This window comes from Corythoichthys intestinalis, unplaced genomic scaffold (genome assembly GCF_030265065.1).
Source record: "Corythoichthys intestinalis isolate RoL2023-P3 unplaced genomic scaffold, ASM3026506v1 HiC_scaffold_26, whole genome shotgun sequence".
NCBI classification, from domain to species: domain Eukaryota; kingdom Metazoa; phylum Chordata; class Actinopteri; order Syngnathiformes; family Syngnathidae; genus Corythoichthys; species Corythoichthys intestinalis.
Window position 1 is genome coordinate 2,086,428 of NW_026651595.1, and position 23,294 is coordinate 2,109,721.

Below are 23,294 nucleotides of genomic sequence, written 5' to 3' on the forward strand. Positions count from 1 at the left end.
CAGACTCGGGACTACCTATGACGACATACTATCAAATTTACAGTTTACAACACGGGTATCTACGAGGCAAGCAAAAGCTGAGCTGCGGTCGCGTGACAGCAGTGAAGGGGGCAGAGAACTGTCACTATATGGATGCTTCATGGCAGCGATATTTACCTCATGTGTGCACAGAATAAAAAGAATATTTAGTATGATAACCATAATACTGATTTGCAGTGAAACTATATACATGTCAATTTTTTCCGAGTTTTATTTTTTTTGTGTGTCAGAGCGTGTCGGGTGTTGGTTGGTTTGACAAATTATGTCCATCCGTCCATCATGTGCTACTCAAGCGCCCAAAAACAACGCACGCGGACACGGGAGATGTCGCAATATGTCTACATTTTTCTCAACAGACTAATGAGAGTAGAAAGGCGACATCGTAAAGAGCAAACAATTATGTATCGTCAGCATTTGACAATCTGAGATGAGAGGAAGACAGGGGATCTGACCGGGTATTTTGTTAATACCAGTGCAAAAATTCAATACGATCATCTTAGTACTGATTTGCAATTAAACTGTGAAATATGAAAATGTAGTATTGCTTTTATTTCAGAGCAGCACATTTGACAACTAGGTATTTACTCTTTAGTTTTAACAATAGTGACCAAAAATAATAGTGATGAGCATAAAAACAAAAATACAACAGAGCGAGAGGTAAATATGATGTGTTGGTCGTTCCATATTTAGAAATTAAACTTTCGATTTATTTTTATTTTCGTGACAGCAAGGATGCCGCGTTGGCTGGTAGCAGCAGCATTGTATATGTGATCAAGATCATGCCAAAGAAAGTCCGTGCGCCCCCGACCCAAACCCCCACTCCCCCCACAAAAGGAAAATGTTTAACCGTGTCCTAAATCGAAATGCAAGCACGAGCCATGACTTTGATCCCATAGAAATAGGACAGGCGACGCGGAAGTTCTCCCTCACTTTTGCAGCAGCGGGAGGGAGACGAGGCTGTGAAAGCAGAATGATCACAATGTTCAGCCAGCTTCCGCAGCGCCGCTATGAACATAGTGACAAATTTCCCCTCTTCCTGAGTTCTCTTGTGAAATCGGAATCTCTCTGCTACCACAACGGGCTTGGGTGAAAAATGTCCATTAAGAGTTTCCACGATTTCCCTGTACGTTTTACTACGAGGTTTATCGGGTTGAAGCAAGTTTCTCAGTAAATTGAAAGTCTTTGGCCCAATAACGCTCAAAAACGTGGGCACCACTTTCTCTTCCGCTATTTCGTTAGCTTCCACGAAATAGCCGAACCACTCCGTGTACGAGCTCCACTGTTCCACAAGCTCATCAAAAGGACCAACAGAGCTGATAACTCCCGCCATAGCGCGACTGTCACTCATTTCTGAAACTACGACGAGCGGTCAATATGGAGCCTGTGTGCAAGAGAGGGAGGGACCAAGCAATGTCACTTCCCGTTCAGTTATACTGCGATGCGGTCTTTGGTGATTCGTTCGGCAACGTCACTTCCCGTTCACTAACCGAACGATTCATTTGGGCGGGGAGGGAGATGAGGGGGCGAACGATTCTTTGAACGATTTGTTTGAACAAGTCTTTTTACTGAACGAACTGAAATGGATTTGTTTCCTCAAGTGAACGACAGGTCCCGTCACTAATGAGGAGCCTGTGTGCAAGAGAGGGAGTGACCAAGCAATGTCCCTTCCCGTTCAGTTATACTGCGAAGCGGTCTTTGGTGATTCGTTCGGCAACGTCACTTCCCGTTCACTAACCGAACGATTCATTTGGGCGGGGAGGGAGATGAGGGGGCGAACGATTCGTTGAACGATTTGTTTGAACGAGTCTTTTTACTGAACGAACTGAAATGGATTCGTTTCCTCAAGTGAACGACAGGTCCCGTCACTACGCGGGTGTTCCAGCTATTGAGTCTGGCCACCATTCAGCGGATACAATTTCCAGGGCGGAGAAAGCCACAGCAAACAGACAGCGGAGTGGACCAATCAGCGACGGGCAGACGTTAGTAAAATGACAAGGGCAGGACGAGGGACTTGCGCGCGGAAGTAAACATACAAAGAGAGCTGAGTTTATTTAACATGGCTAGCGCGAGACAGACTGTTGTCAATGACTTGTGTCGATGTGTTTTTGGTAATTTAAAACCGATTTTACCGTGGACTGGAACATATTCTCGGCTCTCCCGTTCACCATCTGTGTTGTTGTGGAGACGACTTTCGACGACGCGCAAGAGTGACGTTGCTCGTTAAGAACACGTCACGCAGATAAACGAATCTGATTTGTCGATTGATTTTGTACCTGCTCGAGACGCCGTTAATGGGCTGGTTCCCAGACTTTTCTCTCAGTGTTTGAAAAATACGTGGAGAACAGTCTGGCCGTGCCAGGCAGAGCGCCGCCCTCCTCAATGCAAGACCGAAGCCGGAAGTAACTCATTTTCATGGCGCGGGATTCAAAAAACTAAATAAATATAGCGATCGCTTCCACACACATCCAAGCGGTCCATATCATTCAGGAGCATAAAATACCGCGTGTATTATGAAATAAACATGCTTTTTCGTGTCACATGCACTTTAAAGGCACTGCAGCAACACATAAAATGCTTGTAAAACAGCTAGAAATTATGATGAGGACACATACAAAATTGTGCGAGGTTTTATCCCAAAGATTTAATTTAATTTAATAATTTAATTCATACAGATTGATTCCATTCATTTTGTTCATATAAACAAATCGCAATAAATAGCATCAGTATCGATGCAGTTCAAATACCACATACGTTATTAACACAATATTAGACGAAGTTCTTGAGTGAGAGCATCTCACTGAAATCACATTTACAGTAATTGTCATTGTATATACAGGTATCTGGATTTTACTAGCAAATTTAAATTGCAATATTTGAACATAAATTATATTAGCATACACACTTGTTAATAATCTCTATCGAGGAATGTAAAAATAAACATTTGTCTTAAGACCACTCAACGGTGTCTAGATAAATAAATATAACTGAAAAAGAACCCCATCTTCGTCATGGTATAACAAAAATAAATAGATAGATAAAAATTGAGTTTTCCTTCAGGTAAAACACGACACAAGCACGTCCATAAGCACAGCTAAACGCAACAAAAAAATGACAACTTTTTTTACCTTGACTATGATTAATGTATTATTCTCTGAAAAAAGTCTGCATAGGCTGCAAATAAAAAGATATTTAAATAATGTAGAAAATAAATACATTTTAAATAAATGTAAGGCATTAGCCAATCAAACGTACATTTGAAGGGAAACAATGGAACGGCACATTCAGCAAGTGCCAAGGGGTAAATGTAAGTCCCAGCATAATGAAAATAATTCACTTAATAATGTGAGGGTCAATTCTATCCTAACAACATATGGGAAGACAATCTAAATTACCTATATAACTCAACTCATTATATAATGCATATGAGGTTCTTTGGTATTAAATGACCCTAAATGGGGAAACCCAGGGTTTTCTTATGCTTTAAAGGGATAAATGGATGTTTTCTCATTAATTTGTCATTTTTCTTTGTTGTTTTTTTCTCTCAGGTCCTGATGTTGGAGTTGATGTTGTTGATGTCACCAAACAGACTGATAGCAAGATGAAACTCAAAGATTTTGTTGATTATTATTATAGCACAAACAGAAAGAAAGTTTTAAATATAATCAATCTGGAGTTCTCTGACTCAAGGTAGACGCTCGTTGGAGAGTTTATAAATAATCTACAAGTTTGACTATAAAAGTGTCCGTGCCCACATTTATTTGTCTATTTTCCTCTTTGGAACAGGATGAACAGTATTGTGGAGAGTCCACAAATTGTACAGAGATTGTCTTGGGTTGAAAACTACTGGCCTGAAAATGCACTGCTTGGAAAGCCGAAAGTCACTAAATACTGTCTGATCTGTGTGAAAGACAGTTACACAGATTTTCACATTGAGTGTGGCGGTGCCTCTGTCTGGTATCATGTATTAAAGGTACTAAAGATCGTGTGTTCTCAATGTTCTTTTCAAACCTCTTGATTACTTTTACAAAAATGTGGAACACAATCCACTCTTTTATTGTACAAGAAATTAATGTCGTGTCTTTCCAGGGAGAAAAGATCTTTTTTCTCATCAAGCCAACCTCTGCCAATCTTTCTCTGTATGAGCGTTGGAGGTCGTCATCCAATCACAGCGAAATGTTCTTTGCTGACCAAGTGGACAAGTGTTACAAATGCCCTCTGAAGCAAGGACAGACTTTGTTCATCCCATCAGGTCAGAGCTGGAACGAAAATAAAAAGCTGTGATACAGTAAGCATACTTCAGTCATATTGTTAAGTCCCAGTTGAAGGCTCGCAAAGGACGCAACATAAAACAAGCCACAAGTTCACAAGTTGACAATATTTATTTTACAAATCCAAATCACCATGAATACAAAATTACATAAATGTAAGAAGCTTGCCTTCGGGGTAAGCCCAAGCCAAAACAACAACCAACACTACACTTAAACCCAACTGCTAACTAATTAAGCGATAGTCATGACGTAGATATCTGCGGCCTATTTACAGACACTATTTTTTTTCTCTGTGACATAATTTGTATGCGAGTGAATATTTTTTTAAAGTCGTTTTTTTTTTTTTTTTTAAACTTAACTATTAGACATCAATGAATAATTCTAAGCTAAAAATGATAGACATTTCAAATAATTAATATATTTACTTACCTTTTTTTTTATGGCTGGGTTGAAACAAAAGCGGTTGCGCGGTGTCTGTAAACGGGGGTCTCCAGGGTAAAACGGACAAATTAAAAATAGTCTTGGGGTATAATGTGCCATGAAAGTGCTATGGCAGCATATAAACATATTGTTCTATCAGACACAACAGTTCTTTTGTCTGAAAATACAGCAGTTTATTTAAAGATAGGTGCAACAGCAGAAACTGCTTTTCCAGCCTTGTCTGTTTTTTCCGCCATAAATGTATATACAGTGGTACCTCTACATACAAAGTACCTAATAAGGACCTTGTTTGTAAGTCGAAATGGTCGTATGTCGAGCAGGATTTTCCCATTAAAATGCATTATAATCCCATTAATTCGTTCCACAGCCCAAATACCTACACTAAATCCTTTATAAATACTGCTGGTACTATTACAAATGGCAATTACACATAGCAAAACAAATAATTTATAACTAAAAATCGGAACAATAATATAACAATAATAATAATAATAATTCCTCTAATAGTGTAACGAATCGGGTTGTAAAGTGGTGGACGTTTTTTTCTGGACCTGAACGTACCATGTGGCTGACGTGAGGGAGTGGAGCAGCTGAGAGTTTACTTTTGCTTTCAATGTTTTCTTGAGAAGTTCTGAAATAAATGATAAAAACCTGATGAAGCTGGCGATTTGTTTGGCGATGTCAGCACAATAATAATTGTCATCTTAACTTATAAAGACTGGCGAACGGTGGTCGGAGGAGGACCGTGGAGATGTATTATTGAGCTAGTTCACGGATGCGCACCCCACGCTGATATTTTTCTATAATTTGCATCTTCATTTCAATGGTAAGTGTCACCTTTTTCCTTGTTTGACCATCTGTATAAACCTTTTTGAAATCTGTGTTAATTTCTCTCACAAGAAAATTTGCCAAGCGTCCGTCCGCGGTACTCGCCAGATGTAGAAACAAACAGCGAGTCAAATTTTACGTCGGATGTCGAAAAGATCGTGTGTCGAAGCGATCGTATGTCGAGGTACCACTGTGTGTGTGTGTGTGTGTGTGTGTGTGTGTGTGTGTGTATATATATATATATATATATATATATATATATATATATATATATATATTAGGGCTGTCAAAATTATTGCGTTAACGGGCGTTAATTAATTTTTTAAATTAATCACGTTAAAATATTTGACGCAATTAACGCAGATGTCCCGCTCAGACAGATTTAAATGACAGTACACTGAAACGCTCACTTGTTGTTATGGAGTTTTGCCGCCCTCTGCTGGCGCTTGGGTGAATGACCATCTCGCATATTGCCTCAAACAGATTACATCATATGAGGCCGTTTATGGACATTAAGAGTGAAGAGAATGCCACCGGCCACTTGGGGCAGCGCCGTTCCATACTCATGTTATTTCTTCTAAACGTGGGAGAATTAGTAGTTGTGAGACGTTTATGCTGTATTCACATTGCAATGCAAATTGCTATTTGTACTCCACACATATTTCGGTAAGTTTTCTTTCTTTTAGTGGCAATTATGTGTCTCTTGTTGTATTTTGGGTAAGATATGCACAAATATATGTTATACAGTAGAGGTGAGTGGACACAGGCATTCTTTGGACCGCGCCGTTTATTGGCAACTCCTTCACAACAAACATACAGTGGGGAGAACAAGTATTTGATACACTGCCAGTGTATCAAATACTTGTTCTCCCCACTGTAAGTATTGTTTAGTGAAAGCACAACAAAAATAATATTCCTATCTCTCCCCAAAAAAATGTTCACAAAAAGAAAAGCACTTCAGTCTATAGTAATGAGGCCCTATTCTGACACACAGTTAAACAACAATGAAAAATGAACTGGCATTCCATATCAAAATAGCTATGCAAAATACACGTAAAACTTACTTTGGTCAGTCTATTTTTATTATTGTTATTTTTATTCCTCTTATATTAACTCTACTTTTGATTGAAAATTTTACAAATTTTATTAAAACGAAAACATGAAGAGGGGTTTTAATATAAAATTACTATAACTTGTAACTATAACATTTATCGTTTAAGAACTACAAGTCTTTCTATCCTTGGATCACTTTAACAGAAAGAATGTTAATGCCATTTGTGGATTTATTGTTACAATAAACAAATACAGTACTTATGTACAGTATGTTGTATGTATATATCCGTCGTGTGTCTTATTTTTCCATTCCAACAATAATTTACAGAAAAATATGGCATATTTTGGAGATGGTTTGAATTGCGATTAATTGCGATTAATTACGATTAATTTTTAAGCTGTAATTAACTAGATTAAAAATTTTAATCGTTTGACAGCCCTAATATATATATATATATATATATCCATCCATCCATCCATTATCTTCCGCTTGTTCCGGGGTCGGGTCGCGGGGGCAGCAGCTTTAACAGGGAAGCCCAGACTTCCCTCTCCCCAGCCACTTCAACCAGCTCCTCCGGCGGGATCCCAAGGCGTTCCCAGGCCAGCCGAGAGACATAGTCTCTCCAGCGTGTCCTGGGTCGTCCCCGGGGCCTCCCGCCGGTGGGACATGCCCGGAACACCTCTCCAGGGAGGCGTCCGGGAGGCATCCGAACCAGATGCCCGAGCCACCTCAGCTGGCTCCTCTCTACGCGGAGGAGTAGCGGCTCGACGCCGAGTCCCTCCCGGATGACCGAGCTTCTCACCCTATCTCTAAGGGAGAGCCCGGACACCCTGCGGAGGAAACTCATTTCGGCCGCTTGTATCCGGGATCTTGTTCTTTCGGTCACGACCCAAAGCTCGTGACCATAGGTGAGGGTAGGAACGTAGATCGACTGGTAAATCGAGAGCTTTGCCTTTCGGCTCAGCTCCTTCTTCACCACTACGGACCGGTGCAGCGTCCGCATTACTGCAGACGCCGCACCAATTCGCCTGTCGATCTCCCGCTCCCTCCTACCGTCACTCGTGAACAAGACCCCAAGATACTTGAACTCCTCCACTTGGGGCAGGATCTCATCCCCGACCCGGAGAGGGCACTCCACCCTTTTCCGACTGAGGACCATGGTCTCGGATTTGGAGGTGCTGATCTTCATCCCAACCGCTTCACACTCAGCTGCGAACCGCTCCAGTGAGAGTTGGAGGTCACGGCTTGATGAAGCCAACAGCACTAAATCATCTGCAAAAAGCAGAGATTCAATGCTGAGGTCACCAAACCGGACCCCCTCAACGCTTCGGCTGCGCCTAGAAATTCTGTCCATAAAAGTTATGAACAAAATCGGTGACAAAGGGCAGCCTTGGCGGAGTCCAACCCTCACTGGGAACGAATTCGACTTACTGCCGGCAATGCGGACCAGACTCTGACAGCGGTCGTACAGGGACCGAACAGCCCTTACCAAGGGGCTCGGTACCCCGTACTCCCGGAGCACCCTCCACAGGATTCCCCTAGGCACACGGTCGAACGCCTTCTCCAAATCCACAAAACACATGTAGACTGGTTGGGCGAACTCCCATGCACCCTCGAGGACCCTGCTGAGGGTGTAGAGCTGGTCCACTGTTCCACGGCCGGGACGAAAACCACACTGCTCCTCCTGAATCCGAGATTCGACTTCCCGACGGACCCTCCTCTCCAGCACCCCTGAATAGACTTTACCGGGGAGGCTGAGGAGTGTGATTCCTCTATAATTGGAACACACCCTCCGGTCCCCCTTTTTAAAAAGGGGGACCACCACCCCGGTCTGCCAATCCAGAGGCACTGTCCCCGATGTCCACGCGATGTTGTAGAGGCGTGTCAGCCATGACAGCCCTACAACATCCAGAGCCTTTAGGAACTCCGGGCGGATCTCATCCACCCCCGGGGCCTTGCCACCGAGGAGCTTACCAACCGCCTCAGTGACTTCAACCCCAGAGATCAAAGAGCCCACCTCAGAGTCCCCAGACTCTGCTTCCTCAAAGGAAGGCGTGTCGGTGGAATTGAGGAGGGCTTCGAAGTATTCTCTCCACCGACTCACGACGTCCCGAGTCGAGGTCAGCAGTACACCATCTTCACTATACACAGTGTTAATAGTGCACTGCTTTCCCCTCCTCAGACGCCGGATGGTGGACCAGAATTTCCTCGAAGCCATCCGGAAGTCGTTTTCCATGGCCTCACCGAACTCCTCCCATGTCCGAGTTTTTGCCTCGGCAACCGCCGAGGCCGCAGTCCGCTTGGCCAGCCGGTACCTGTCAGCTGCCTCCGGAGTCCCACAGGCCAAAAAGGCCCGATAGGCCTCCTTCTTCAGCTTGACGGCATCCCTTACCGCTGGTGTCCACCAGCGGGTTCGGGGATTGCCGCCACGACAGGCACCAACCACCTTACGGCCACAGCTCTGATCGGCCGCCTCAACAATGGAGGTGCGGAACATGGCCCACTCGGACTCAATGTCCCCCACCTCCCCCGGGACAAGGGAGAAGTTCTGCCGGAGGTGGGTGTTGAAACTCTTTCTGACAGGGGATTCTGCCAGACGTTCCCAGCAGACCCTCACAATACGTTTGGGCCTGCCAGGTCTGGCCAGCATCTTCCCCCGCCATCGGAGCCAACACACCACCAGGTGGTGATCAGTTGACAGCTCCGCCCCTCTCTTCACCCGAGTGTCCAAAACATGCGGCCGCAAGTCCGATGACACGATTACGAAGTCGATCATCGAACTGCGGCCTAGGGTGTCCTGGTGCCAAGTGCACATATGGACACCCCTATGTTTGAACATGGTGTTCGTTATAGACAAACCGTGACGAGCACAGAAGTCCAATAACAGAACACCACTCGGGTTCTGATCGGGGGGGCCGTTCCTCCCAATCACGCCCCTCCAGGTCTCACTGTCATTGCCCACGTGAGCGTTGAAGTCCCCCAGTAGAACGAGGGAGTCCCCAGAGGGGGCGCTCTCTAGCACACCCTCCAAGGACTCCAAAAAGGGTGGGTATTCTGAACTGCTGTTCGGTGCATAAGCACAAACAACAGTTAGAACCCGTCCCCCCACCCGAAGGCGGAGGGAGGCTACCCTCTCGTCTACCGGGGTAAACCCCAACGTACAGGCGCCAAGCCGGGGGGCAATAAGTATGCCCACACCTGCCCGGCGCCTCTCACCATGGGCAACTCCAGAGTGGAAGAGAGTCCAACCCCTCTCGAGAGGATTGGTACCAGAACCCAAGCTGTGTGTGGAGGAGAGTCCGACTATATCTAGTCGGAACTTCTCTGCCTCACACACCAGCTCAGGCTCCTTCCCTGCCAGAGAGGTGACATTCCATGTCCCAAGAGTTAGCTTCAGCAGCTGGGGGTCGGACCGCCAAGGCCCCCGCCTTTGGCTGCCGCCCAACTCCCTACGCACCCGACCCCTTTGGCCCCTCCCACAGGTGGTGAGCCCATGGGAAGATATATATATATATATATATATATATATATAAACTCATTGAATACCCTGGTAAGTTTATATATATATATATATATATATATATATATATATATATATATATATATATATATATATATATATATATATATATATATATATATATATATATATATATAAACTTACCAGGGTATTCAATGATTAAGCTGAACAAAGAATAAATAAAAGGCGAGGGATGTAGTTAATGAGGACATGAAAGGTAGTTGGTGTGAGAGCAGAGGATGCAGAGGACAGGGTTAGATGGAGACAACTGATTCGCTGTGGTGACCCCTGAAGGAAAAAGCCGCAAGGAAATGAACAAGAGAATAAATAAAAGACACATGGATTGCAATTTGTTCTGTACATTAACATTCCCGAGATTTTAAATGGAAAAATACATGATCCTGTTACAGGAGGTTCTAGTCCTGTCCTCAACCAGTACAATGTTATTATACAGTACAGGTGTGGCTATTGATGTCTTGTGATGTTCCGAACATCACCAAAGATCGCCTCTTGACCGAATGGTACAGTGGACAGCAATGGATGTATTGGTACCACGTTCTTGGAATTATGGAACTTAAAGACTTAACACAATTGCAGTTTTATTTAGTTAAATGTATCTTTTGCTGAGCTAAGCAGTGACCAAAGTTGGTGTTAAGTCACTTATGACTACTTAATGCAACCTTATTAGTAATGCTTAGCTAGTTAAAAAGTGCAGTGGAACCTCTACTTACCTACATCTGTGCATACAGAATTTTCAGGTTAAGACGCCTAGACGGGAAAATATTGCCTCTTGTTACGAAAGACATTTCAGGATACGAAAGGCAAAAATACAGTATGGCTGGTAACATACTTAATGCTGCTGGGCAATTGCCTATTGCCTAGCATTCCTGGCATCCAATTGGCCAAGAGGGACCTCTACTGTATGTGTATGTGTGTATCCCAGCATCCTCTTCATTTGCCCCTCGTGTTCCGACAGCTTTACATAAGTGTATTATCATGTATATTCTTTGTTTTTTTTTTTTTTTAATTATACACAACTCTGATTTTATGTTTATTGTGCAGTAATTTAATTATCATCATCATCGGCAATCACTCGAAATCGAGTTTGATGGTCCTCTTAGGGGGGATTTGTGGGTTCTCAGGTGGCTGAAAAGTCCAATTATGAAATCACAAACTTTTGTATAGTGTGCGCATTGGGAATGCGTTGCTGGGGATGGAATGTGGTGTGGCCTCGTGGGTGGTAATTTTTCTCTCCTTTCTGTGCTGTCTCTTGACCGTGGCAACCCGGCGGAGATTGATTTCGTGGAGTGTGGCTCCCTTACGTAGACTGTCTCGCCATACAGACCTATTTTGGGCAAGGTCTTCCCAGCAAGCGCTGTTGAAATTGAACTGCATCAGCCTGATGCTTCTGTTGTCCTTGTAGCACTTTTTCTGACTTCCAGGATCTCTCTGGCCAGTTAGCAGCGCTGAATAAAGGACCTGTTTGGGTAGGCTTGTGTCTGCCATTTGGACAACATGGCCTGTCCATCTGAGTTGATGTCTGATGAGAGTGGTGCCAATGCTATCAATGTTTGCGTCGAGTACACTGACATTTGTGACTTCTGGTTCCAAGTGATGTGCAAGATACTAATTGTATCATGTATTTGTTATATGTTTTGATGAGTTATAAAAGATTTATGTCTGAATTTTGGGGGGCTTGGAACGGGTTAGGGCATTTACAATAATACTAACTGACCAATAATACTAATTGGAGGAAGCGTACAAGTGCATTTGGAATGAGAAAATACAAATTATTAAGACTGAACTTCACGGTAAAGATCATCATACAGTAGATGGGAAATTACAGCATGTACGTCAAACGGGTACACCAGTCCACGACAATGAAAATGTAGAGCTCTGTTGATAATTATCTCTGATATCCATTTTCGAATAATAATAATAATTTCCTCTTAATTATCCCTTTGCTCAGGTTGGATCAATGCCATTCTGACTCCAGTTGACTGCTTAGCATTCTCTGGCCATTTTGTCCATAACCTGAGCGTCGAGATGCAGATGAGGTCTGAGCACATATTTTATCACTGACACAATAACCTTTATTGTATAATTCAATTTGATAACATTTTGACAATGTACTGTTGTTCTAAACATTTCTGTTTCCTTAGAGCTAATGAAATTGAGAAGCGACTGAAGATGAAAACACTCACCCCTTTCCCCAACTTTGAAACAGCATGCTGGTATGTGGGATGCCATCTCCTCGAACGATTCAAAGGTGAACACAGCACAAAGTAAAAATCCAAGTCATATCTGCAGCAAAATAATTGAAATTTACACCATCATGCACCTGAAAAGTCATGAAAGCAAGGGTCTGTGAATTTGAAAAAAAAAAAAATATATATATATATATACTGTATATATAGTCTGAAAAAATATATATGTACACTGTATATATAGTCGCAGCCGGCACAATGTGTGCCTGCTACACAGATTATGAATCTTCATTGGCCGCCATTGACGGCAATAGACATCCATTCGTAAGACGTCCATTGCTGTCAATGCCAGCCAATGATTTGATTTTATTCCAGTCAATAAATCAGCAAGCAATAATTGGAGAAAGTTTCATTTCATCTTTGTGCACCTGTAGTATTTAGTGTCATACGTGTTAGTTTGATCCATCAGGTCATGCTATTAATATATCCTTCCCCAAAAGGTTTTCTGCTATCCTAATGTTTTAGTGTACAACAGCGATTGGGACGGTGGGGGGTGGGGTAAAAAAAAAAAAGTTCAGGGTCAAAATCTTTGCTGTGGAGTTTTACACCAAACCTGGACAAGCCAGTTTTTTTTTATTCTGACAAAAACAGACTATTCGGGTAGTCTTAACGTGAAAACACAAATGCATAGATGATTTGTTCCAAGTCAGATTTTCAAACCGTTTTCCTCAGTTAAGCAATATTCCTTAGATAGCAGAAAGTTTTTCATCAACAGTTTAAAGTGCCTATGACAGCAAAAAATATGTTTATTTCATACTTCACGCGGTATTTTATGCTTCTGAATGAAATGGGCCACTTGTGTGTGGAAGCGATCGTTTTATTTATTCAAATTTTTTAACCCCGCGCCATGAAAATGAGTGACTTCTGGTTCCAGTCTCGGGTGGAGGACCAATGCGAATGTGACGTCACTCGGGTCAGCATCAATACAGCATTGCTTTATAGCAGTGGTGTCCAAACTATTCCACATAGGGCCGCAGTGGGTGCTGGATTTCGTTCCTACAAAACAAGACGACATCTTTTCACCAATCTGGTGTCTCACAAGTGTAATCAGTTGATTGCAGTCAGGTGCTGCTTGTTTTAGCACAAACGTCATTGGTTAAACTGTCTGTGCTTGATTGGTAGGAACAAAAACCAGCACCCACAGCGGCCCTTGAGGACAGGTTTGGACATCCATGCTTTATAGCATGCAGATGGATTAATTCAGCTGATTTTACGGATTAATTCATTTATTTTTCACATCACGCCAGCCAAATGTGCTGCAGGTTTTTGTTGCTGCACCAGGAAGAGGTGTTTGAGCCTTTTTGGGTTTCTAAAAGTTCCTGTTCACCACAGAGATTGGGCAAAACAAGTCCGACAACTGTGGGACCATTGGACTTATGAGGAAGTGACTACGTGTTTTGTATTATGTCAAATACTGGGATCATGGCACACGTTTTAATAAAGAGGCTTGCATTTTTTGGCTGATTGTCCACCGAGAAGGCCACTCGGCCGACGACCGCACGACTTGTCGCACACCCCCCTCAGTCATCTTTGCGTGCCTGCCGAGAAAACGCTATACTCGGCTTATGCTCATGAAGGCCCCCGTTCTCGTCTGCGGTTCACCATATCGTCCAGACTTCCAGCCCCATCTGCCCTCTTTGTGTGCCTGGCAATAGACAACTATCCTCGGGTTGGGCTCGGGCGGCCATGCGCTCCTCCAAGGTCGGCCGGTTTGTCCGGCGGTCATTCTCCAGCTGCTTCGCCCTCAACGAGCATTCGTGCCCGCTGCAGGGAAACTGCGAGCTTGCTCGCCGCCGATTGGTGAAGGCTGTTAAGTATAAAGCAAATACCACACAACCAAGACAGAACCTTGGAGGATGCTATAAAGAGGCTGCATCAGATTTGATTTACTGTGACACTTAAAACCATTACCACAAAAACAGAGGTGAACCAGTTTAAGACTGGTCCTGAGAAATATAACAAGTCCCTTAATTAATCTCAATTAGGGATGTCCCTGATCCGATTATGTGATTGGAAATCGGGCCCTATTACTTAGTTTTCAGGGGATCAGAATGAGGTGCAGGGGCGGACTGGGATTGGCCTGGGAGTCATTGAAAGACCGGCCCACTTCATGGACGGTGTTGGAAGCCATCCAGCCGGCAACTCACACCTGTACCTTGATGAAAAAAAACCATTTGTTTTGGAAAATAATCATTTGGTAAACAAAAACCCAAGCCCGTAATTAGCGTACAGTAAAATAATTACAATAATGCAGTGATTTTAAAGGAAACCTCGGACTTAGACTTGTACGCTCTAACAAGCCACAATTGTTCTTTTACTAAAATATTTGTTAGAAACACATAAAATATTGCCATAGATTTAAAAATCTATAATATTTCGTACATGTTTTGACCTACAGAGTGCGCCATGCTTTAGGCGCGCAATGAATGCTCGGGGATGACGTAGTTTGTCGCTCACTAAACGAACACTACCGGTCTTCTGCGATTCCTTCTACGCGGCAAGACGTCCAACACATGCGCAGATCGGTTAAAAGTGGCGAGTACTTACTATTTGTATTTTTATTGAGTCTTTTATTGCCTTTTCATTGCCTCAAAATCCTTTTTGCATGTGTTTTCTTGAGGTAGCTTTAAAGCAGATTGTTGATCAGTTGACCACATTAGCCACTTAGCGTATTCAAACCACTCTTATTCGTTATTACTACGTTTAAGCAGGGGTTAATTTGAGCCGGAACATGCAGGAACAAGTTCTGGCACCTCTTGATTTTTGCCTCCCTGTGTTCTGGGACTTATTTTGGCAGATCAGGCACCTCTCGTGAATAGAAAATAATTTAAAAACGTTTTTAAAGAATGTATAGTAATAGCCCCGAATGGGGGGAAAGAAGGAGAGGAGTCTTTGATGGCTTTCTCCACTTTATTGTGACAACAATAAGAAAACACTAAACAAAATAACAGCAGACTGCCGCCACATTCAACCGCTAACTTTTGCATCTCGCCCATCTCCCCCTCGCTTCCTACTACCTCACAGCTCTCCAGTCCCAGCGTCTCTTCAAGGGACTGTGCATAGTTACGGACATTACAGTATAAAATAAAATAATAATATGCATAAATTCATTTACAGAACATTTCAACACCATTTCAACACACTCCTTGTAATCAGTCAGATATATACAGTATATATAGCCTTCTCATTTTTCTGAATGAGTTTGTGTGAGAGTGTGTGTGTTTCTGCTTCTCAGTTTTCCTTCTGAAAGAGTTTTGTTATCTTAAGCCCAGGAATCACTCATATGTAGCGGAAGCTACTCTGGTTTCTAATTATAGGGCTGAAGGTAATACCCATCGATGGGCTGCTGGTGTTCCTCTCCTAGCTCTCCTGCATGTATGCATTGCCTCCCTGAGTCTTGTGTTCTTACTGAACAGAAGTTGCATCCAGCTGCTTTTACATTTAAGTTGCATTTGCATTTTCAAAGATTAAAAATCTTCATCGTTTAATGCTTACCATTTGTGTGTGTGAAATCATCTGCAGTTGGGCATGGGCATTAAAATAGTTTAAAGTGGCATGAAAAAGCATTAAATGAGATTTGCTGATACCTATAGAAACCCTGATCTAACATTGGCTAAAAAAGCGGCACAATTTTTAAAATCGCTGACTTTCTGTTGGGTTCAAACAATGGGTCCAAGAGACTTTTTCGTAGGTTTCGTCATCTGCACCCTTCCATGCGAGGGCAGAAAAACCTATAACAGGCATGAAAATCACTCACTTTTCGGCGAAATTCGCCATTTTGAAGTCAAAAAGGGTGACCTACGTGAATTGTGTAGATCCGAGGAGAAATTTTTTAGGGGGGGGGTCGTAAGACCATATAACTAACTAACAACATGTTTTATTGTAGTTACTAAGCCTGTCGCGATATGCAAGGAGTCCATTTATCGCAAGGTAAATAAAAATGAAGGCGGTAATTTTCACGGCTGTGTTTTATTACTGCGTGCGTGCATACATTTGTGCGTGTGTGCAGAAGACATATGAGACTCCAGTTGTTTTGTCCAGGTGTTTATTGGTAAACAACATGCCGTAGAATTACAGTTCACACATACAAGATAAGGAAACACATCTATATTAAACACTGTTAACGTTAGCATTGCTACACCAAGACTAATGGGGGAAAAAGACAACCTACTTTAGCCTGCTATAAAACATTGGCAGTCTTTTCCAAAACGCAAACTTGCGGATATAAGGTGACACTTCAAACGTGAAAAATCGCTGGTTAACAGCATTTGCAAATGAAAAAATGGAGAAAAAAAATCTATTAGTGACACCACAAGCAATGACGAAAAGTGCTTTTTGCGGAGTGCAAGTTGTTAGCGGTTTAGCGAACGTACTTCCGGTGAACATTTCAAAATAAAAGCACGTCACGTTTGTCATATAAATAACGATTTCTGGAGTTGATCCCACATACTTCAGAATTAATACTATAAGATGTAAAGAATTTTACACTAAGAATAACTTTAAAATGACACTCTGTTTAAAGTGTTCTTAATCTGTTTACATTCCATTCTTTCACAGTAGTAAATGCAATCAGCTAAGTCTGCACAATATATCGTTTGAACATCGCCATCGCAATGTGCGCATGCGCAATAGTCACATCGCAGGACGTGCAATTTTTCAAAAATTTTTTGTTTTACTTAAACCGAATAATAAAAATTAGGGCCGATGCCGCCATTTTTCAGAGCATCGGAATCGAGTGAAAAGGATCTGGTTTTTATTTAAAAACAACATGCATTCATGTTTTTCTGCTTCATGCTTATACAGCATCACAGTGTCTCACTCTCCCTCCTGCTAGGCAGCGCGACCAAACTTTTTTTCTTCGTCAACAGTGCAGCTATCCCAAATGAAGCTGTTCAAGTTATTTGGTGAAAATTTTCTCATTTTAATATCGCAATATAATATCGCAAACTCCCCAAAAATCGCAATGATAGTTTTTAGGCCTACTATCAGCATTTGACCTCAGTGTTCAGTGTACGATTAATTATTGTTATTTACATGTTGTACTTTAATAAAGAATTTAAGTGTTCCAAAATGTCTTTGTGCGTCAACAAAAATGTAATTGCTAAATTAGTTTAAAAAAAAAAAAAATATATATATATATATATATATATATATATATATATATATATATATATATATATATATATAGTCGACTAATTGTAAAAATAGTCGGCTGACTAATCGGGAAAAAAATTGTCGTTTGGGACAGCCCTTCCGGAACATATTCCATCCACACCCTTCTCACGTTTTTAACCCCTGACCCATTTTCATGCCTGTATAAGTTCTCGAGATTTGCTTTTGGCACTGAATGATATAATAGAAACATATTTCTGGAGCAGTATTAATACAAACAAAACCTTGTCTTGTTTTTTTTCCTGTTGTCTGAGATCTTTTTTCAGATGCAATTTGTAATTACTAGTGATGTAATGAGGTGCGCCCAGCCTTCGAAGCGTGTGCCGAGTAATGAAGGGACATTTCCGTGAAGCACATACTGAGGCTCGCTTCATTTAGGGGAGGTTCCGAAAATGAAGACGTCCGAAGCATTGCTTCAGGGAGTGCTTTAGATTTTGCTGCGCGGTTTAACAGCTTGCTACGGTATATAAACACCTCTGACTACATTTAAAATGAGGGTATTTGAAGAAGAGTTTAGATCAGGTGAGAGTCTGGACAGTTAGGAGGTGGTTTGGAGAGTGAACGATTAAGGAGTGGTACCGTAGTTAATGTAATAGAGCTGGCAAGAAAGAGGACTTTGCCCTTTGTGGAAAAACTTTTGTTTTTAAATGAAAATGATTGAACCCCACCCCCTCCCCATGCTGTATATCAATGTTCAAGTTACACATTTACTGTTCCCTGCCTGATTACGCTCATGTCAAATTCAGAAGAAAAAAAAAACATTGCACAACCTGTCATATTATGAGAATACCATTTGCGGAATTATTTTACCACGCATACACTACACACTATTATTACAGTAATCCATCGTTACTTCGTGACTCAACTTTTGCATAGTCAGTGCAACGCAGATTTTTAAATCTTGTTATAAGTATCATCTCATAGGAATAAAAGAGTTGTAAAAACATATTTATGTGCACTTGATATTCATCTACGTACAGTATTTACACTTGCATACACCCCCACACATGACATGAGAGAATGAATGTACAGTATGTATTATTTATACATTATTTTGTCTGTTATTTTTATTAATAATATTTTATTTACGTTTCAAACCATTCTTTAATGTTCTAATGATAACATATGCATTTTTAGGATTTTATATACACTTATTGATATTATAAATACACCAAAAAAAAGGTATGTTAAAAATGGGTGTGGGGCATGACCCTATGTTTCAGTTTTTCCACTTTACGCAGTCAGTTCCAGTCCCCGTTAACAGTAATAAGTGAGGGATCACTGTAGATACATATGTGATAATATATGTACATAGATGATTTGGTCAAAGAATATTTTACAAATTAATTCCTTCCTAATAGACACACACACATACACAAATCAACGAATCACTCATTTAGTTGAGAGAAAACTGACTGATCATACACTTAACCAGTAGGTGGTACCGTGCTCACATGAAGCTTCGAGAAATGAACCCTTTCTCGAACCAATTGGCTCAAGTGGTTCGATGTTTCACGAGGCGTCATCTCACCATCACTAGACATCCATTATTTATTTGAATTATTTTTCTCCATAATAGTCAGCCTGAGTGTAGAATTTTAAAATGCAGTAGTCTTCATTGATTCTGTCGTAACTTTTGTTTTTCTCTTTTTGCAGGATTACATAAAGCAAATAAGCAGCCAGCACCATATCTGGTCCATGGTGCCAAAATCATCAATGGAGCCTTTAGAGCATGGACAAAAAAACAGGTACAGAGAAAGGAGGAGAAATACATGTTGTCTGTCATCACATCAATCATAACCTAATATATGCTTTTTTGCACGTGTCTGTTTTTTCTCATGTCAGTCCCTCTTAGAACATGAAGATGAACTTCCAGAGAACTTGAAACCTTCACAGCTAATCAAAGATCTTGCCAGAGAGATTAGACTCTCAGAGGTAACGGCATTGTGTATGGTCCAAATATGATACAACAGAGTCAATCCATGATCGGTCCCACCTATCCTCATGAAGGTTGCAGGGATGAGAGCCTATCCCAGCTGACAATGAGCAGGAGGCGAGGGACACCTACAACTGATTGCCAGCCAATTGCTAGGCATATGTAGACAAAAACACAACTTTCCACACCATAAATACAAGCAATTTTATAGTCTTCAATCAACTTGCTATGTATTTCTGTGACGTGAGAGTAAAAAGGGAGTATCCAGAGAGATTATACAAAAGAACAGGGAGAACATGTAAACATAAAGGATGACAGCTGGCGAGGGTTGAACCGTTGATCTGAGAATTGTGAGGTGAACATGCTACCTAGTCAACAACTTTGCAATCCATCCATCCACCCTTCATTTGTTTTAATGGAGGTCGAGTCATGAGGGCAGTAGCTCCAACAGGGAGGTACTGATCTTTTGGCCCCTGGAGGGACCCAAACATCCACCATGTCTTAATTTGAGTCCAATGTTTGTGAAATTGTCGGTGAGACATTAAGCCATTGTGAAGCAGCACTATAAGACAACAGCCAAGGGGCACCAGGAAGAATTTTGCCTGGGGCAGCAAATTGCTAAGGGCCGCCCCTGGTAAACAGTAACGTTAGCTCGCTGAAAATAAAAATAAGCGACACCTCACTGGTAGAACTTCCCAGCCTGATAAGTCAACTTTTAATTACTTTTATTTTTTTTAATGTGAAAAGTGTGACCGGTGGGTTTCGACTCTGCGTTGTATGTTTCGTTTGAAATGACGACGGGGGTCAAGAGTGCGGTGGGACTTGCTTTCAATCTGATAAGTCAGAAAAAGCCAATACTCCCATTAAACATGGCTTTAACAATGTGCCCCTATTCAAAATTTAAAAAAAAAAAAAAAAAAAAAAAAAAGAGATGCAATGCAATTTTTATACCCGAATGCATGCCTGGAAATTACATTTTCCAACAAAACTCTCTGCAGCCAAATGGCACCTACCTCCCCATCGACATCCACACAGAAAAGAGGGGGACTAATAAAGTGCACTCAACTTTAAGGACAAGGTGTCGAGTTAATAACTGACATAGGGGAAACAAATAACATACAAACAAAAAGTTCCAACTTTGAAGGAGGATTGACGGGAATAAGATAACAACCAAATTTTGTGTAATTATAAAATAGAAACATACAATATTTGCAAGTTTGATATACCCCTGTTAAACATGTATTTTTGGTTAACACAGTAATTGTAATATAATCATTTTACTCAAACATAAATTAATTACATGCATATTTGAGTGATTATAAGCATATCCAAAAACAATAATTATCAGAAATTTATTTTTAACTTTTTTAAAAATGCAAATATAAACTGAGGTGCGTTCAAAGTCCCCTCAGCAATAACAGTTTTGCAAATGATCACTTCAAATATAATGTGGAAATGCAAACACAATTGACAGAACACAAAAATGTAGTACAAATAGTGAAAATAAAACTACATAGAGAAAAACAAGAAAACAAATGATTATCATTTTGAACATGCTTTTTACTCAAGCTTCACTCAAACTTATCTCCCACACTCTACGTTAGGCCTGAACGATACTGGAAAAAACTATTGCTGCGATTTTTTTGGGGTTTGCGATATATTGCGATATTATATTGCAATATTTTAAAAAAATGTATATATTTTTTTTTCAAGAATTTTTCACAAAATGACTTAAATACCTGTTTTTAAAGACTTTAGATGACTCACCATCACCACAGTGTACAGTCATCCCTTGTTTTTCGGGGTTAATGGGGACCAGAACCCGCTGCGATAAGTGAAAAACCGCGAAGTAGCGCACCCCCCATTTTTTTTTTTTTTTTTTTTTTTTTGTGTGTGTGTTTTTTGTGCCCAATGTATTTATTCAGATTTAGCATTGGAAAGAGATACATATAAGACATGTTTTTTTTCCTCACTTTTCCCCCCAAAGTGATTTAAAAAATGTATATAAATAAATGGTTTTTAAGCACTTCAAATGTCATAATTATGATAAGTTTTAAACATAACTGTCCAACCAAATCATTTTTGAACAAGAATAAAGTACTGTAGCAGATAAATGCTTGGCTTTATTAAATGCTTCTGTTAATCTACTTTAGCTGTGACTGTTGAAGTGACATGTAGAAATTTCAAACTCCTCATGATCATTTCTGGCATTTAAATGTCTCCAACGTTCCCACAGTACACACATTCATTCCAGCGCGGCTTCCTTTCAACTGTTTAACAAGTTAAACGATGATTGACAGATGCCCGTGTGAAGTCTGCTTCCTTGGCCAGATCAAAGTCATCGTTGTGCCGCAGTGACTGAGAGGATCAAAAGGCTGGGAGAGGGAGGGTAGGAGGCTGTGCGCAGACCAGAAAGTGAGGCGTATGTGGATAAAAAAAAAAGAAAAACTATCGCATGTGCTTGCGATGGGACTATCGCGCACACGCACATCGCGATGGCGATGTTTAAACGATATATCGTTCAGGCTTACTCTACGTTGTCATCCGATATCATAATGACCTCGACCATTGAGATGAGTGGGATTTTCATTGTCCGGTTAGCTCATTAGTTAGAAAGCTGGAGAGGTGGGGGAATGCATTCCCCTAAATACTCTTGAAAAGCACCATACCAGTATTCAATCATTCTACAAATTAAACACTTTTGTATTTTCATGACAATACGGGACAGAGTGTGTTCCTTGTAAGCTTACTACAGGATGTGTACTTTCGTTTCTGAATACGGGACGATTCAATTTTCTAATGGATGGTTGGCAGCACATCCCAGCAATGCCGGACGGGTACTTCCGGCCGTTTTGTTCAGATTAGTCAATGGCAAAAGTACACCCTTAACTGGTTGATCACAAGATCACAACATGGAATCTGTCATACATGGCTTGGCTATAATACCTCTACAGAGGGACTTAAGTGTATAGACTAAGAAAACTAGCTACCTTTTAAAAGCCACATGATGAGAGTGAAATGTAAACGACCCCATGCTTGATTTATTTGGAGATAATTCAGTTTGTGCCCACTTTTTTGTTCCTAGAATGCGACGAAAGCTACTAAGAGTGAGTTGCCAGTGGAGGGCCTCTCACTACCCCACTCTGATCCTGAAGATCCTGTTTCACCATCCGAAGTTCCTTCACCGAGCTTTGAGAGAGTCAGAAAGATACCCCTCAACCCCCCAACACCCCATAGAACTTCCAGTCTCTCAAAGATGCCAAATGGGCCTAAACCTCAGAAAATACTCAAAGCCAAAGAGGGTGGTAAAAAGCAATTGAAAACTGTAACAGATTCGCCCTCTCCACCTAAACCCTCCAGTTTCACAGCTCTGGAGTCCCATGCAAAGGATATTTTGCGCAAAATGGACCAGCCTAAGAAACCAAAGGTAAGCTAATTTGCAGATGATATTTAAGTTCAATAAATCGTACGCAAGCAAGACATTTTGGTACTCCTAAATCTATATCGGTGACCCAAAATAATTGATTGAATTGAGTAGTATAATTAACCAAACTAATCAAAAATATGAACAGGTGTGGTATTTTTATAAGCTCCAGCGTGGGTTTGCATTGAACAGGCAACAAAATCTAATCTTAAAACCTTGTAGACAGAAAAAAACATTTCTTAAAAGCACTACTGATTTATGGTTTAACGCTAACAAAGGCATTATTGATACTCTCACTTTTTCTCGGTTCTCTCCAATTTGGGGAAATGTACCGGTAGTTTATTC

General features: G+C 41.2%; 1 protein-coding gene across 2 annotated transcripts in view; it reads left to right on the top strand.

The window, feature by feature from the left end:
- The window catches only part of LOC130911314 (lysine-specific demethylase phf2-like), a 173,696-nt gene that overhangs the window by 53,488 nt on the left and 96,914 nt on the right, over positions 1-23,294 (top strand). The window contains exons 5-12 of one of the 2 annotated variants that reach the window (XM_057829195.1): positions 3,585-3,726; positions 3,823-4,009; positions 4,126-4,288; positions 12,120-12,207; positions 12,313-12,419; positions 19,246-19,337; positions 19,435-19,524; positions 22,611-22,952. In XM_057829195.1, the coding sequence (XP_057685178.1) occupies positions 3,585-3,726; positions 3,823-4,009; positions 4,126-4,288; positions 12,120-12,207; positions 12,313-12,419; positions 19,246-19,337; positions 19,435-19,524; positions 22,611-22,952 (1,211 nt within the window). The remainder of the gene's footprint in view (positions 1-3,584; positions 3,727-3,822; positions 4,010-4,125; positions 4,289-12,119; positions 12,208-12,312; positions 12,420-19,245; positions 19,338-19,434; positions 19,525-22,610; positions 22,953-23,294) is intronic. The other variant, XM_057829196.1, reaches the window with a different exon arrangement.